Source organism: Ursus americanus, chromosome 16, assembly GCF_024610735.1.
Source record: "Ursus americanus isolate L20-20 chromosome 16, mUrsAme1.1.p, whole genome shotgun sequence".
Lineage (NCBI taxonomy): Eukaryota > Metazoa > Chordata > Mammalia > Carnivora > Ursidae > Ursus > Ursus americanus.
Genome location: NC_142142.1, coordinates 4797485 through 4816504, shown reverse-complemented (window position 1 = coordinate 4816504; position 19020 = coordinate 4797485). Strand labels below are relative to the sequence as shown.

The 19020-nt window shown below is 40.3% G+C and overlaps 1 protein-coding gene across 1 annotated transcript; it reads left to right on the top strand.

The window, feature by feature from the left end:
- Positions 1-8184: 8184 nt before the first annotated feature.
- Positions 8185-9180, top strand: LOC123782706 (olfactory receptor 52B4-like). The gene has a single exon (XM_045782979.2). It carries the CDS (start codon positions 8218-8220, stop codon positions 9178-9180), a length of 963 nt encoding a protein of 320 aa, XP_045638935.2. The 5' UTR covers positions 8185-8217.
- Positions 9181-19020: the final 9840 nt, after the last annotated feature.

Sequence of the window (19020 nt, the reverse complement as noted above, 5' to 3'; positions counted from 1 at the left end):
GTCAATTTCCTTCTTAAATTCCTCACTTTTTTATGGGATTCATAATTTCTGCTCACTTTCTATTGCTGAGAATAGCTATGGGGACACACGTAACTGCAAGGAAAATTGTAAAACTGGCTAGCCATATGTAATTTCGTACAATCAAATGTCAAAGGAAGGAAAATGACAGATTTTTGTGGAGACATAGTAGTCTGTTACATGGGATACAAGGAGTGCCTGGAACCTTAGGCAATTCCTCTTTCTCATTATAGAAGACGCAGGACCTTAGCATTTTTTCTAGAACTATGTATATTCCATCCTGTAGCCTAAAATTGAAAAAGAAAGGGGAAGAGATGAGATGTTTTGCTGTCATACACATAGGCATGGGCTAAGTAACAACCATCTTTTTAAATTACAGGCCAAGCTAAGATCAAATGGTAAATAAGTTAAAGGAGACAGAACAAGAGGAATGGAACTGGTGGAGAGCGTATCAGGATTTTCAGGAGGTTGGGAGACAACCAAATCTGGAATATATGCTCTGATCTGATTGGAGGGACTCCTGAACAGATTGCAAATGGGTTCTGTCTCTTGTCACTTCCAGGAAAGACCTCTGCAGAGATTGAAGTACTAATGAGAGCTGAACCCAGGGGGTTGGGCCTATGGACATATATAAAGACATGAAATATTCAAAAGGAACTAGAGGAACAAACATGGATGGACAGAGTAATTTACTTAAGAAATAGATGCTCATTTAGTTAATAATGAAGTTAAAGGGGAGAAAACTACATGTTAAATAATTACAAGGAGTTGAATATCAATAAACTATTGAAATGTTTACTGAAAGAAAATAAGAGGTCAAACGTCCTCTGCCTTCCCTTAAGTTATTGATGTGATAATTCCGTATCATAAGAAGTAGAATTTCTATTCATCAATAACAGTAAAATGGTTGATAGGAGGACAAACTTGCAACATCAGTAAAACTTATAGACGATAATACCAAGAGGTGTTCTTGAGATGAAAATGTAATGGCCTGAAGGTCTCAGGGGCAGCTATCACCCCAGGAAGCTCAGAAGTAGAGCCACCTTTTTAATATCTCTCCCTCTGACCCACATACACAGGCCACATATTTATGGCTTTTCAAACCCTCACATCCCTTCCTCCACAATACCATCCCTAAATTAGGTTTGCACATGTGTTATTTCCAATAAATGAATTGTTAGCATTAGTGTGCCAAATAGTCTTGTTTCCACTTGAATGGGAATTAATAAATATTAATACCATTTTAAATAAGGACAAATAATTTGAACATCCATATATTTTTATAAAGGCCATATATGAAAGACCCACAGATAATATCATCCTCGGTGGGGAAAAACACCTTTTCCTCTAAGGTCAGGAACACAACAGGCACATCCACTCTCACCACTGTTATTCAAAATAGTACTGGAAATCCTAGCCTCAGCAATCACACAACAAAAGGAAATAAGAGGCATCCAAATGGGCAAAGAAGAAGTCAAACTTTTACTCTTTGCAGATGACATGAGGATCTATGTGGAAAACCTGAAAAACTCCACCAAAAAATTGCTAGAATTGATATAGGAATTTAGCACAGTGGCAGGATATAAAATCAGTGCTCAGAAGTCTGTTGCATCTGTATACATCAATAACGAAGCAGCAGAAAGAGAAATCAAGGAATCCATCCCATTTATAATTGCACAAAAACCGTAAGATACCTAGGAATAAACCTAACCAAAGACGTAAAAGATCTGTACTCTGAAAACTATGGAACACTTATGAAAGAAATTGAGGAATACACAAAGAAATGGAAAAACACTCCATGCTCATGGATTGGAAAAAAAAAAATATTGTTAAAATGTCTATACTACCCAAAACAATATACACATTCAATGCAATCCCCATCAAAGTAGCACCAGCATTCTTCATAGAGCTAGAACAAACAATTCTAAAATTTGTATGGAACCAGAAAGCCAAGGTAATATTGAAATAGAAAACCAAAGCTGGAGGCATCCCAATTCCAGACTTCAAGCTGTTATTACAAATCTGTAATTATCAAGACAGCATGGTACTGGCACAAAAACAGACACATAGATCAATAGAACAGAATAGGGAATCCAGAAACAAGACCCTCAACTCTGTGGGCAACTAATCTTCAACAAAGCAGGAAAGAATATCCGATGGAAAAAAGACAATCTCTTCCACAAATGGTGTTGGGGAAATTGGACCACCACATGCAGAAGAATGAAACTGGACCACTTTCTTATAGCATACAAAAAATAAATTCGAAATGGATGAAAGACTTAAATATAGGCAGGAATCCATCAAAATCCTAGAGGAGAACACAACCTCTTCAATCTCGGCTGCAGCAACTTCTTGCTAGACATATCTCCAGGGGCAAGAGAAACAAAAGCAAAAATCAACTATTGGGATTTCATTAGGATAAAAACTTTTGCACAGCAAAGGAAACAGTCAACTCCACTGGAAATTGTAAGTGTTGGAGGAAGTGTAGCCCCTGGGCCCTGCTGGTGGGAATGTAAAATGGTGCGGGTGTTATGAAAAACAGTATGGTGGTTCTTTAAAAAATTAATAACAGATTTACCATATGATTCAGCAAATCCACTCTGGGTAAAGAATTTAAAGCAGGGTCTCAAAGAGCTATTTGTATATCTGTGTTCACAGCAACATTATTAGTAATAGGCAAAAGGTGGAAGCAATCTAAGTGGTAATCGATGGACGAATGGATAGACCTTATGTGGTTGCAATATTGTAATTTATAGAAATATATATATATTTGATCACCCAGAGGCCCAAAACATACTCCTCATTATGTATTTGGTCTTCATTTGAGGTTCCTGGTTCATGGCTCTTTCTAAAACCCTTGGAATTTCCTGTGATAAAGGCAATAAAGGTGTCTTTTGTTTTGTTAATAAAGGTGACATTAGGACACCTCCCAGGAGCAGCGGCTGGTTGCCAGGAGGACCAGTTTGTGATTGAAAGGTTGGAACTTTTAGTTTAGGAGGGGAGAAGGGCTGCAGGTTGAATCAGCCAGTAGCCATGACTTAGTCAATCCTGACTATGAATGAAGCCTCCATAAAAACCCAAAAAGACTGGGTCCTTCGAGCTTTCCGGCTGGTGAACGTGTGGAGACTCGGGCAGAGTCGGGGCACTCCGAGAGCGTGGATGCTCCTCGCCCTTTCTCCATACCGCACTCTCTGCATCTTTTCCATCTGGCTGTTGTTTTGATCCTGAAGCTGTTTCCCTGAGTTTTATGGGCCACCCTAGCGAATTAAAAGAACCTAAGGAGGAGGCTGTGCAAGTCAGAAGCCCAGGAAACAGCCTGGGGCTTGCACGTGGCATCTGAAATGGGGGCGGAGCAGTCTTCTAGGACCGAACCCTTCCTCTGCGGAATCTGATGCTGTCTGGGAAGGCAGTGTCAGACTTGACTTGAATTCTTGGACACCCTGGCGGTTGCCTAGAATTGCTTGATGTTGTGTGGACGACCTTCCGCATTAGAATTGGGTCTGGGAATGCTTAAATGAGTGGTATATACATATAATAGATTATTCAGCCTTCAAAAGGAAGGAAATTGTGACACAAGCTACCACATGGATGAATCTTGAGGACATTATGATAAGTGAAATAAGTCACAAGACAAAGCGTGTATGATTCCACTTACATGAGACTTTCAGAGTAGTCACACTGATAGAGACAGAGAGTAGAATGTTTGCCAGTGGCTGGAGGCAGGGGGGAAATTTGTAGTTGTTTTATGAGTATAGAGTTTTGGTTTTGCAAGATGAAAAGTTCTGGAAATTAGTTGCACAACAATGTGAACATGGTTAACACTACTGAACAATACACCTAAAAATGATCAAAATGTTAATTTTTATGGTTATATATGTGTATATACGTATATACACACACATATATATATATTTCTTTTTTTTTTTTTAAGACAGGAGAGAGAGCAGGGGGTGCAGGGTGAGGGTCAGAGGGAGAAAGAGAGAGAATCCCAAGCGAGCTCCATGCCCAGTGCAGAGCCCGATGCGGGATGTTATATATATTTGCCACAATTAAAAATTATTAAAAATGTAAAAATAATTATGAAATGGGTAGGTAAAATAGGATTTTATCATAAATCAAAATATTTTGCATCCAGAAAATATGTTTGAAATATAATAACTATTACAAATCTCTGTAAAAGATATAGTTTGGTTATGAATGTAAAAAAATATATAAAAGAGCAAAGAAAAAATAGATTAAACCACACTAACAACAGCTGTCCTTTTCATGCATTTCATTATTTCTTATTATTTTAAAGTGACAATTTCATGATTTTATATGATTTAAAAAGGAAAATATTATGAGCATCCTAATGTAATAGCTACTGTTTCAGACTATCTAATAGACTCTAGTAGAGCCATATATATGGAATTCTAAACCTACTGTTGATTGGACAAGTTGGGGAGGAAGAACTTCCTCTAGCAGGACTAAGAGTGAAATTGACATGAGACAGATTAACAGGACAAAATCAAACTTAATAGCAATAGCATAGATACAGGGAATCCTCACAGACATGGAAATTCCAGACAGTGAGGCAACATGAAGGTTTTTGAACAAGGGAGAGGGGTAAGGGTCTGAGGATACGAAGGAGAGAAAGACCATTAGCAAGATGAAAGGGGAAGTTTGGGAAACGGAGTTTGCCCTTTATGCAGATAAGGTTCTTAGGTCAAGAGGAATCTCTGTTAATAGCTCTCCTAGTACAAGCCGGCAGTTGAAGAGGAAGCGAAAAGCTTTTCCTGAATCTGCTGGGTTTGGGTTGCTTTTGATTCAAAATAATGTTCATGCAAAGTGGCCCATCTTGGGGCACACTGCCTTTGTTCCCTACAGACACAACAGTAAATAACTAATGACAATGACGTGTGAGAAATGTTTTTTTAAAAGAGTGTACTTGGCTAACGTATATATGGGTAAATTATTAATGTCTGCAGAAGTCCGTATGTTTGTCATGGGACTATGTCCCATGATTGTTACGTGAGGAAAATGTGTTTCAGAACAGTGAACAGTATACAGTACATTTTTAAGACAAATATGTATTTGGGTAGAAAACATATAGCATAGAAAATATTTAGCAATATTTTCTGAAATGATAGTAGTGTATATCCCTACTTTGAAAAAATAGTGATTTTTATAAACACTTTGTTTTGATTGTATTGTCAAATTTTTCTACATTTACCTGCTTTACTAAAAAATATACTTTTTAAAAAGAGGAATGTGAACATGTTTTCTCATCAGGACAGTATGATTTTAGGGGCGCCTGGGGGGCACAGTCGTTAAGCGTCTGCCTTCAGCCCAGGTCGTGATCCCAGAGTCCTGGGATTGAGTCCCACATGGGGCTCCTCATTCAGCTGGGAGTCTGCCTCTCCCTCAGCCCGCTGCTCCTTCTTGTGCTCTCTCTCTCTCTGACAAATAAATAAAATCTTAAAAACAAAACAAAACAAAAACAAACCCATCATTATTCATGATTCTAAAATCTGCAACTTATTAAAATCCAGGAGATGAATATAACTTCAACCTAAGTCTTTTTATGAGGAACAAAACTTTACAAATAGAAATCGTTGGTACATATTATTTATATTTATATTACCTTTGAAAATGAGTTAACGTTCATTAAGTAGGCCTCTAGCAAGGCTAGATTAGGTGGAAAAGGCTTTCCTATCAGAGAAAGAAGCAAAAGAGAAGATGATCAGGAGAAGGGAGGGAGACGGGAAATGGTTTTAGAGACCCAGCCCATTTGGGAAGAGGGCGAGGCTGGTGGAGACTGGCTCTGTCCCTGGAGCCCTTGTGTAAGTGCTCCCTCCAGGGTTCCACAAAAAAGGATAAACAGCCCAACTCCTGACCCACAGGCTGAATTTTATTATGGATCTCACCTCATCTGCTCCTGGAGACTCAGCCAAAGGCTGGTGAGTGAATTAGACATCTGGAGGTGGGGAGGTTTCAAGATCAAGGTAAGGACTGGGCTGGTGTTCTCTCCCCAAGACCAGAGGTGACAGGACTATTGGAGGCTATTGATACATGTGGACAAAGTGGTAAAGACCAGGGGCGCAAATCTGATTGGTTCTAGCAGATATGGAAGGTGAGGTCTGGGAGGGGAGCTGAGGATATATGGGCTGGATGGAAGTTTCTGAAGTGTGGCGAATCAGGAGAAGCAATCCTATCAGTGGCAGATGTCCTAATAATTATAGACTAGAGACGAGAAAAAGAAAATGCATTGACTTAGACTACAGACCCCTCCTGGAAAACCATGAAAGGAGCCCTGAGAATGGCAGCGAACTGGTCACTTGTCCCAAGCCAGATGTTGGAGGGGATTTGGGGGAAGGAGCCAGGGCATCTCAGCAGGTGTGAGAACTAGGAGCCTATTTTCCTTCCCCAAAAGAAAAATCAAGGCTCCAAGAGAAGGAGCTGGAGTGGAAGCATAAGATTTATCTTAGCCCCTGAGTTAAATATTTTAAGATACCCCTTCATCTAGTATCATCAGAAACCCGTGAAGAAGGTATTTTATTATTGCCTCCATTTCTTCTTCTTCCTGGTGAAAACAGGATTAGATATGGCTGTCTTCTCAGGAGGTGCCCTCTGAGCTACACCTGGAACATTTTACTAACCCCATCTATTTGCATACCCACCCCTCTCTCAATCCACAATCCCAGTTAGGACGGATGCCTGCAAAATAGCCCATGCTCCAAATAAGCTTGCTGAATGGTTAAACTAATGAATGAAGGAAAGTCTGCTAGGAAGCAAATGGTAAAATTACATGTTAGTTTCTATCAGAAAAATCTTCCAAGTATCAAGGACTGCACACACTTGCCCAGAAATAATTCCTTTTTTTCCTCCAACTTTCAGTCATTTCTTTTTATTTTTAAATTCTTTTTAAATTTGTAATCTCTACACCCAACATGGGGCTCAAACCTACAACCTCAATATCAAAAGTCGAATGATCCACCAACTGAGCCAGGCTGGCACCCCAATTTCAGTCATGTCTAAGGTTAGCTCCCCAAGGTGTAAACACAAGACACACAAGCCCGACTGTTACCTCCTAAAGTTCTCTTGATTATCTTCACAGATGAGAAAAGTGTATGTTGTGAAGTCAGAGAGATTGCAAACTCATTCCATCAATTATTGTGAAATTTGGCAAGTGATTCATATTCTTTGAGTCTCTCTTTAGGCGTGAAATGGAGACAATGAAAATATCCACTTACTAGAGTGGGGGTCTGCCCTCTACGTGGAGAATATACAAAATGCCACATGCAATGTGGATACTACAATCCCTGGCATAAAAGAGTGATTGGTTTTAGTGTAATTCCTCTGTGACTGTATTACATTCAGATCCATTCTATTCCTAGAACACAACTTACCTTTCAGCATCTACTTTCTCAGTCAATTACTATCCTAATAAATCTTCAAGACAGGTGATGGCTGCCCCCCTGTGTAAAGGGTGAGGTCTAAGTATGAAGTTGTGATCATGGCTCTTCACTGCCTGTGCACCCCTCCCTGCTTCTCAAGCACTCCCTATGCACCTGTCACCCTATGTTTGTTTCACCCTAGAAATGTTTCATGAACATACTGTGCATTGATCACTATATTCACCTTTTCTTATGCTGTCTCCCTTCTGATGAATTAGTCAATTTCAAGTATCTTTTACACCCTTCCTATTCATGCATAATGAGTTTCTCTGTTTATGTATAATCCTCTGTTTGAAAGTGAAATACATACAATAATGTTTCTGACTTTGATGATGAGTATAATTGGCTGTCACTCATTGAGGCCCAGACCATACCCTTCATCTTTTCATATTTTCTATTTGCATGTTCTGTGAAAATGAAAAGAGTAGATATGCCAAAGCTCTAATATTCACAAAGAATTTTAGAATAATTTCTCTTAAGAATATATTAAAAAGAATATGTATTTTCTGGGCACCTGAGTGGCTCAGTTGGTTAAGCATCTGCCTTTGGCTCAGGTCATGATCTCAGGGTCCTGGGATTGAGCCCAGGCTCCCTGCTTGTGGGGAGTCTGCTTTTCCCTCTCCCTTTGCCCCTCCCCCTGCTCATGCTTACTCACTGTCTCTCTCTCAAATAAATAAATACAATCTTTTTTTTTTTTTTGAAGAATGTGTATTTTCATCTCTTTGTCAACAGAAAGTAAGATCCCAGGTCATCTGCTCCAGGCATGACTACATTAAACCACACAGCTGTCAGCCACACGGTCTTCCGCTTACTGGGCATCCCCGGGCTAGAAGACCAGCACGTGTGGATTTCCATCCCCTTCTGCATTTCCTATGTCATCGCCCTGCTTGGGAACAGCCTGCTCGTCTGCATTATCCTCACCAAACGCAGCCTCCGTGAACCCATGTACCTCTTCCTCTGCATGCTGGCCGCGGCAGACGTTGTCCTCTCCACCTGCACAGTACCTCAGGCCTTGGCCATCTTCTGGTTCCGTGCTGGGGAGATCTCCCTGGATCGCTGCATCACTCAGCTCTTCTTTATTCATACCACCTTCATCTCTGAGTCAGGGGTCTTGCTGGTGATGGCGTTTGACCGCTTCATTGCCATATGCTACCCACTGAGATACACCACTATTCTTACACGTGCTCTGATAGGGAAAATCGGTGTGACCGTCTTCCTGAGAAGTTATGGTACAATTTTCCCCATAATATTTCTTTTGAAAAGATTGACTTTCTGCCACAATAATGTCGTTCCACACACCTTTTGTGAACACATTGGCTTGGCCAAATATGCTTGTAATGACATTCGAGTGAACATCTGGTATGGATTTTCCATCCTAATGTTAACGGTGGTTTTAGATGTTATGTTAATTTTTATTTCCTATGTGCTGATTCTCTGTGCTGTCTTCCACATGCCTTCTCGAGATGCTCGCCACAAAGCTCTCAACACGTGCGGCTCCCACATCTGTGTCATTGTCCTCTTTTATGGGCCTGGAATCTTCACAATCCTTACTCAGCGGTTTGGACGCCACATTCCTCCTCATACCCACATCTTGTTGGCTAACGTTTGCATTCTTGCCCCACCTGTGCTCAATCCTGTCATTTATGGGATCCAGACCAAGCAAATCCGGGAGCAGGCGGTTCACGTGTTGTTTACAAAGCAGAAATCACTTTGCTTTAAGAACTAAGTTTTCAGAATCCCTAGCCATCTGTGAGGTGGTCTCTGGAAGTGGTGGGTGGGAGGGATCCCCTGAAACACTCAGAAATGGCTCAGTGAGTTCTGTCTCTGGGGCAAGTTCACCAGGGAGGTTACAGGACTTACTCCCCTGTCGTCAAAACAACCTGACACAGCGCCCCGTTGGACTGAGCAAGGCTGCTCCCACAAAGACCTTGGGACAGGATGCACTGATTTTCAGAAGTCATATATCCTTAACGACTCTAGCATGATCTTTAGAAATAGATGAAGTGAGAGCAGTGCTCTGGCCTGGGATTTTGTTCGGCTATTCCTCAGTGAGTTTCTCAAGCTCTAAGACATCTTGTGATGTCTCTAAACAATCATATACTCCTTAATGGCCTCATTCTTGCTAATGACATTCTTAGAACCAGTGATTCCTAAGTTTGGTAGTTATTCCTATTACATTATAATTTATACCCTGTCAACATGCATGTCTGTAATAAGAGAATGTAAATGAATCATGTGTTTTGTGTTTGGCAGGACAACCCCTGAGGAGACTGAGGGAATGGAGACTGGTCCCTCCTGTGGTTTCTGGGGGTTGATGTGTGCTGGGGGTGCTGAGGAAGGGAGTCCTCCAATCTCAATGTGAGGCCAAGTTCTTCAGTGATCCCCTCCTCAGCAGGGCATTCAAGGCCTTGAACGACGTGACTCCTGCCCTCCTTTACTGCGACGCTGCCCGTATCACCTCTGAGAGACCTGAGCATTGGACTCACCAGGCCATTAACGCCTCGCCTTTCCAAGACCATGCCACGCTTTCCATGTCCCTGCTCTGCCTTGGGATAACCTCCATCAGCTCGTGGAAAACTCCTATTCCTCCTTCCACACCCACTTCCTCTTGTCTCCTCCGTGACTCTCTCCAACCACAGCTCCTCCCAGTGTGCTCCTTAGTTGTTACTTCCTCTCGGAGGAAGATAGTGTGTTGTCCATGGTTCTTTTTTAAATATGTATTTAATTAAAAATTGATGTCCCTTGTATAAAATATTAGAAATTATGAAAACAAACAAACATGAAATGGAACTCATAATCCCATAAGCGTACAGCCCCCAAGCAATTTTATTGTTAAAATTTTGTCCCCTGTGGTTATGTATCTATATCTATCTACTTACATATCTACATCTGTATCTGTATCTATGTCTGTGTCTGTATTTTTTCCTCCATCTGTATCTATAGCTTGATCTACTCTTTTATCTGCCTGAAAAATACTTATATAATACAGATATAAAATATTGATTGTACTATGTACATGGTCTGTAACTACTTTTCTTTTCTGGCAGTACCTGTAGACATTGTTTCTAATACATATGCATTTATATAACCAATTACTGTGTCTACATAGAATTTTACTGCACGGTTTTACTATATTTTATTTAACAAAACATTATTTTTTAGGCCCTTTTTGCAAAGCATTATGACTATATATTTACAAATTTAAGGCTCAATTCTATTTGCTGTTTAAGTACACAGTCCAGATATGTTTAGATAAATTACTTGTGGGTATTATCTTTCAATATAAAATGCAAATACTCAATGTAAGACAACTGGAAAACAACAGAAGAAAATCCCCAGTCAGGAGAAAACCACTGGTAACATTTTGGTAGGTTGCCTTACATTCGTTGTTTTTTGCATGTATTTTTCCGACGTTTTAAATATTATTGGACATTTGGAGTTTTCTGTTTTTAACTATATAAACAAGACTTCTCTGAACATAAATCCTGTGTTTCAATTTTTATTTTCAGGATGGAGTCCTAGAAATGCTATTGCAGATTTTAATAGATTTTTTTCGGTGAATCCTATAAAAATGTACTCAGAAGGGATGTATAATATATCTCTCTGCGCTAAAAATGGCGTTAAATATTTTTCTTCAAATTTTTTTTTGCCATTCAAAAGGACAAAAATATTATACTGCAATTTTTACTTGTATTTTTAACTGTTTTGAGGTTAAATATATACTAGATAGCCGTATCTCATCTTACAAAGTAGTAATAGCTACCATTTGTTAGTACTTATGCTCCAGCTCCCAGGCTAAACATTTTATGTACATTACCTCACATCACTTTCACTCGCATTTCGTAAAATAGGTCTTACAGATGAGGAAACGGAAACCCTACAAGGAAAATGTCAGAGTCAGAAACAAATCTGTTTCTTTTTTATTTGTCAAGTTTGTGCTCTTAACTACTAAATCACCTGGATGATTTTAGCCGTCTTTGCTTTTGCCCATTCAACTCTTAAAAACTCTGTTGTACTTATCGCTTTTCATGATTTTTAAAAAGTATCATAATAATATATGTAAAAATTCTCAATACTTAAATTAATATTAAATTAATTAAATTAAATTAAATACTTAAAGTAATACTAAAATTCTCATATTTAAGTATTTATCCAGTATGTTTGCCTTTTATTTTTAACATCTTTATAAACTGATTTAAGTATTTAACGTATTTAAGTATATTAATAACTATGTGTATGTAGCTTCTGTCTTTTCCCATTGCTTCATCATAGAAAATTCACTGTAAGCTAGGATTTGAGTACTTTTCACATACATTTCTCTGTTTTCACTTTCTCATGTCTAAATTAGGATTATTTTATAAACATTACAGAGTTCTTGCAAGGATTAAATGATATACTATATGTAATGTGTTTAGAATGGCATCAAGCCTGTAGTGTTATATATATTTCCTATTGTAATTATTACTTTTTTTTTCATTTGTCTTCAGATATCTTTTTTCACATTTAACACAGGCAAAACATCTTTTGATTTTGAAATAATTTATAATACATATATTATAGGAAGGTGCAAAATAGCTGTGTACTGGAAGGTTATGCTTATCTTTCCGCCAGTTTTCCCCTATGGTAACATCCTGTGTAACTATAATACAATGATCAAAACTGTAAGGTTGACATTGGTACAAAACCATAGAACTCACTAGGTTTCATCAGTTTTTACATGCACTACTTGCGTGTGTGTGCTTGTGTCTCTGTGTGTAAAGTTCTTTGTGTGTGCGAGTGTGTATAGTTCTAAACAATTATATGACATAGATTCACACAACCTCCACTGCAAAAAGAAGCAGAATTGTTCAATCACTGTCTATAATATCCTTTTCACTCACACCCTTCTCCGTCCATACCTAGCCCCTGGCAACCGTTGATTTGTCCTCCATCTCTACAATTTTGTTATTTCATGAATGTTATGTAAATGGAATCCCACAACACATAACCTTTAAGAGACTGGGTTTATTTTATTCACCAAGTGCCGTGGTGCTGGCTCTGCCCGCTGCGATCCCTCACGCACCTTGCCAAGTGTTGAGTCTCTGAATTGACCCCCAGTCTAAGCTTCCAGTCGTTCCTGGCTGTGCACTTTGTGTGAGGGGTAATTGTCATATGGATGTGAAAAAAGGCATGTGTCAGCGTGAAACAGCTCATTCCTGGTGACTTATTTATCTAAATCTGTAACTAGCCATTGATTGATTTTATCCTGGCTTCTGTTCTCTATGATTTGAAAGAATCATTTTTAGAATGCAGGTTAGTGTACTTTAAACATGGTTACCTTAGTTTTATTTAAAGACATAGAGAAAGTTGATTTAAAAATCACAGATAATTCTAAAATTTCATCTGATTGTAAAGAATTCATCACTGTAAAAAAAAAAAAACCCAAAAAACCTTTATTCTAAAACCACAACTTTATTCTCATCTTATTCCTCGCTGCCTTTTTAAGCAAATCAGTTTGCTTAAAAATAGTTCAATATTATTAATAGTTAAGTAGTAGTTAAAAATTGATTTGATATTCTTTTTCTAGGTGTAGAATTAAAACAAATAAACAAACAAAAAAAAAAACATTGTCCTGTTTGGTGTTCTCTGAGTTTCTTAGATCTTGAATTTGGTGTTTGTTGTTATTTTTTGGAAAATTCTTGGCCATTTTTCCTTCAAATATTTCTTGTGGTCCTGCTTCATTCTCTCTTTTCTCCTTCTAGTATTCCAATTATACATATATTCTGTATTAAGAAATTGCCCCACAATTCTTGGGTATTTTCTCTTTTTTCCCCCTTATCATTCCTTTTTCTCTTGCATTTCATTTTGTTATGGGGAACTCTTTGGGCATATTTCATAATGGTTCTTTTACCTCCCTTCTGCCAGAGAAAAGAGGAATTTTTTTCCCCCTTGGCTCTTTACTAGAAGAGCTGACTTGGGTTTCTTGGAAATAAATTCCAGGACTGTGAGGTGGTCCTCAAAGGCGGTTTCTTTCAGGAATTTCTCACTCTCCAGCAATCCCTAGCCGGCCTCCGGCAATTCCTTAGAATTACCATTTTTAATGCACCTGTTAGTTTATGCTTTCATGCAACTTCTCTAGGTAAGCAGATGGAGGCTGTTATTCTCCGTGCTAACCTATCATCTCTCTCTAGTTTCCAGGGTGGTGGCTTATCTCGTGGCCTCAAGTCTCTGTTGCAACCAAAAAAGTCATGGCTGTTCAGTTTGTTCAGCTTTCCTTTCTTTACATTTTTCTTTTTAATTGGAGTGTAGTTGACACACGATGTTACATTAGTTTCAGGTGTACAACACAGTGATTGCACAAGTCTATACGTTATGCTGCGTTCCCAAGTGCTGCAATAAACATAAGGGCGCATATATCTTTCTGACAGTATTTTCATTTTCTTTGGGTAAATACCCAGTAGTGGAATTGTGGGATCATAGGGTAGTTCTATTTTCCACTTTTTGAGGAACCTCCGTACTGTTTTCCAGAGCGGCTGTACCAGTTTGCATTCCCACCAACAGTGCAGCAGGGTTCCTTTTTCTTCCCATCCTCACCAACGCATTTTTTTTTTTTTTTGTCTTCTTGATTTTAGTCATTCTGTTCAGCGTTTTTCCTACTGTGAAGTTAGAAGTAATGGCTTTCATGTTCTTTACGTGTTGGAACTAAAACTTCAAGTCTCTGATATTCTTTTCTAATTCGCAGTAATTCTCTTTCACTAGAAACTCTTACCCTCTTTGCCCAGCTCAGTGTGCATTTTCCAGTTTGCTTGTTCACATTATGACTGACGGTAACAGAGGCAGGCTCCGGAGCGCTGCTGGGACACCCTCAGCAGTGGGGTAGGTGGGTCAGTGTTGCTTTCCTCCCGGCGAGTCTCACCCTCCAGGTCAGGAATGAGGTAAGGCCTGTTCTGTGCCTCCAGCGAGAGAGGTCAAATGGTGTCTCCATACTTGGTAATATCCCCAGGTCTTCTGGCATTTTCACTGCTGATTATCCCTTACCAACTTCTGCCCTGAAACAAATACAAGTAACGAGCCGCTTGACCAAGTCGTTTTTGCTCTGGGCCCTGTCTTGTCAGGAATTTTTCAGTCCCCCAGCTCCTGGTGACCTTTGGTGAGGGAGGGGGATATCAAATCAGACACATCCAATCTCTCTGTGTGTAGACACAACCCTTATCTCCAGCACTCGTCCATGGAGACGGACAGACGGACAGAAATCAGCTTGGATCTATTTTCCTTTAGACCCCTGCATACCAGTCAGTTTATTACTACAATGCGGCTCTGGCTCTTGGATTATTGACAGATAACTCTCCAGGGATATTCAGGTCTTTCATTCTCTGAAGCTCCCAATCCCCCAGTTCAAGATGAGAAAGTGGTTACAGAGGAAAAAAAAAAAAAAAAAAAGACTTGAAATAGCAAACGCGAACAAAAAGATCTGCAAGCTAAGGGTCATGATCTTTTGCACAGAACCCTCTGGCCCTGGAAATGGCGCCCTCTGCTGACAAGACCGTGAAGCCTGTGAGCTGCTTCTAATTTTTCCGTTTTCAGAGAAAGACCAGAGAAAGGCTCTGAATTCAAAGTAAAAAAAAATCCTGTGGGTGCCAAGTGTGGATTCTCACCACCCAGGAATTAGTTCTAGAACTTTCTCCTTCCCATCAACTCTGAAAGTGGATGTGGCGGTAATGCCATCTGGTATTTCTGGGGCCTTAGGACGACGCTGGGCCATAATTAGAGATGACGTGTCCACCATGAAAGTTTGGGGGGCTCAGGAGAATCTCAGGGCATAAGGAGCCTTCAGTCTGCAGGACTGTCCGTGGACAGCGAGCAAGCAGCAGTAACTAGAGCCATCACCAGAGGGCGATCAGAAGTTTCTCAACCCTGGGAACCTGAGATACTTCCTGGAATAGACCAGGATTTGTGCTCATTTGTGTGAAATTCTAACGCTCTTCCCTTTAGTCTGAGGACGATGCTGAGTGATCTTTTGATCCTGCCTCCACCCCAGATCTGTTTTGTTTTTGTTAATCTCAGGACCTTCAACCTTTCCCCCCTGCAGGGCTTCTCCCAGGCTGTGCCCCTACCCAGAGTGGGTGGCTCATCTTGTCTCCCCGGGGTGGGAGGAGAATAATTGCTTTTCTCCTAAGGGTTGTTTTGCCACTGAGACCCTACAGGCAAAGTACTATTTCCTAAGTGCTCTAAGTTATTCTTGAGAATACTGGAGACTTAAGAACAAAGGTCCTAATTGTCTTCAAGGTGTTTGGTGCTTGGGGGGCACCTCATGGTCCATAAGTAAGTGTTAATTACCTTTCTCCCAGAAATGCAGTTATGCCAAGTGGTCATCTTTAACACACTCTAAAGACTTTAGAATATTTATATTTAATGTGGGGTAATTGTTATTGCGCTGTAGGAAAGCAAAGAGATCATGCCTTGCAGGGGGCATCTGTGGCCCCTCACAGGTTCTCAGAGGCCTCAGATTTTCCTCTTCATTCAGTGACCATGCCACTTGGCACTGATGAGTACAAAAGGTTTGACGTGTCTCTTCCACGGACTGACGGGCTGGAGCTGCCTCCACAGCGCTTGGGGTCTGAGAGTCTGTGAGTCTGCACTGGGCTGTGCTCGTCTGCCCGAAAGCACTGTCCTTCCTCCTGCTCCAGCCCTTCTGAGTCATTCACTCCTTTGGCCGGTGTCACAAGTGGAGGCAGCCACTGCAGCACCCAGTCTTCTGCAGAGCTGGGCCAAGGATTTCAGTTTTGGAAAGCCACCCCAGCCTCCTCCTGTCCCCAAACTGCCATCTTCCCTCATACAGGGAAATTTGCTTGTGGAAGGAATATACTAGCATATAAAATACATGACACTAAATTTCAGGAGAAAGAATTCGGTGATCCTTTTACACAAACAAACAAGGCAAGAAGGTAGCACAAACTAACAAAATTGTGAATGGAAGTAGTTCATTACGGATAATTAAGAATAGTCAAAAGAATTACACGGTTCTCTGCTCATAAGCTTTAGAATTCTGCGAAAAATACAAAAAGTCCAATATTCAAAAAACAACCAGAAAAGCTTCATAATGAAATAAAAACTAAAAGATGTACACAATTATCTTCCATGTGCTGGGTATTATACACAACTAATGAATCATCGAGCCTTACATTGGAAACCGGGGATGTACTGTATGGTGACTAACATAATATAATAAAAAATCATTAAAAAAAATTATCTTCCATGTGCAGAGGGCCTTATGCATACTGATGCATTTGCAGAGACCCGGGGTTCGGAGTTACTTCTGCAAATGGAGGCTCCCAGAGCAGAGAGCCCTGCTGGGCCCTGCATGCGAGAGTGTGGGTACCATGGGGATGATGGGAGTTAAGTCAGGAATCTAGGAAAGCTGACACTTGACTCCTGCACGGGGACGTATGTAGTTGTTGTCATCCTCCTCCAGACAACTCCCTAGCTCTCTCCTGGCCTGTGTAAATGAGTCTTAATGATGTGACGCTTGTCCACCTCTTGTGGCCTCTCTTCTGTTTATCCAGAGCTCCAAGTACAGTCCCATGGAACTATTTGCAGATTCTTGAATACACCAGACTTGCTTATCCTTCCTTCCAGGCCACTCCTGTCTCCTGGAAGCATAGCTTAGCTGACAGTGACATGCCAGAGAAACTCCTGATCCCCTAAGAGGAGTTTCCAAAAAATGCCATTTTTTCCTATTTTTAATATATTACATGTTGATAGATGGTTGTTAAGGAAATAATAAAAAAAGGCAAAGTTATAGCATGGTTGCAAGCCCATTGAATTCATAGAGAAATCAGGTATAAGGAAAATAGAGGGGAAAAAAACCCCAAGTGAATAACATTAGTGATGAAAATTGGGTGTTACTCACACAGAAGTTATGGACAGTGCTGAGGTAATTTACACACCCAAACTAATGATTTACACACCTAAACTAACAAATCTGTCTAGTGATTTGTTATCTGAATGATGTAAATTATCAATATTGACTTAAGGATAACCAAGCTTCAATGGGTACTTATTGACTCCTTAAAAGTGGTCAGAGCAGATATCTAAATGTAATAGATACAGATATTTTAGTGAGAAAGTTGTTAAAACTTCAAAGAATTTTTTAATTGTCTTTCTGCTTGGGGCTTGTCCTTGGGCCCCAAGCATGAGTCAGATGATGAGGGAGGACAGAAAGAACGGTACCTTGGAAGGCAATTCCAGAGGTGGAACTTTTTAGGTCACGTGCTCTCCAGGAGCTTAGGAGACTAGGACTTCCTTGATGAATACACACAGAAAGTTAATCCATCCATGTATTCTCCTCATGGGCTCTTCATGGAGGCACAATGTGCTGGGGTCAGCCTGACCATCCCGTGACCAGAAAGGGCGGTGACTCCTGATAGGGACACCCCTGTTCAAGACGACTTCCTATCAGGTGTGGTGTCAAGGTTAGCTCAATTTCAAAGCAGTCCTTCCTGTCCAAGGCCCCCAAAGGCCCAACTCACCATTTGAGGCCAGTGGTTCTCAACCTCAGACTCCCGTAAGAATCACCTGGAGAGACTACATCAAAATAAAAACTTCTGCACAGTGAAGGAAACGAACAACAAAACTAAAAGGCCACCTAGGGTGGGAGAAGATATTTGCAAATGACATATCTGATAAAGGGTTACTATCCGAAACCTGTAAAGAACTTATACATAAGAACTAGGAAGACCGGTAGGAGAAGAAAGGGATAAAGAAAGGGGGGGTAATCGGAAGGGGGAATGAAGCATGAGAGACTATGGACTCTGAGAAACAAACTGAGGGCTTCAGAGGGGAGGGGGGTAGGGGATGGGATAGACTGGTGATGGGTAGTAAGGAGGGCATGTATTGCATGGTGCACTGGGTGTTATACGCAACTACTGAATCATGGAACTTCACATCAAAAACCAGGGAGGTACTGTATGGTGACTAACATAATATAATAAAAAATATTATTATATAAAAAAAGAACTTATACAACTCAACATCCGAAAAACAGATAATCCAACTAAAAAATGGACAGAGACATGAACGGACATTTCTCCAAAGAAGACCTACAGATGACCAAAAGACACATGAAAACATGTTCATCAATTTACTGTCGGGGAAATGCAAATCACAGCTACAATGAGATATCACCTCACCCCTGTGAGACTGGCTAAAATCAACAAGAAACAATAGGTGTTGGTGAGGATGAGGGAAAAAAGGAACACTCGTGCACTGTTGGTGGGAGTGCAAACTGGTGCAGTCTCTGTAGAAAACAGTACGGAGCTTCCTCAGAAAGTTTAAAATAAAACTACCCTATGATGGAGGAATCGCAGTATTGGATATTTGCCCAAAGAATACAAAAATGCGAATTCAAAGGGATACATGCCCTTCTATGTTTGCAGTGACATTATTTACAATAGCCAAATTATGGAAGCAGGCCAAGGGTCCATGACATCAGCTGACGAATGCATGAAGAAGAGGTGGCATATATCTGCAATGGGATATCATTCAGCCATAAAAATAATAAAATCTTGCCATTTGCAATGATGCGGAT

Coding starts and splice junctions, on each gene's coding strand:
- LOC123782706 (XM_045782979.2), top strand. CDS start 8,218: ATGACTACATTAAACCACACAGCTGTCAGCCACACGGTCTTCCGCTTA.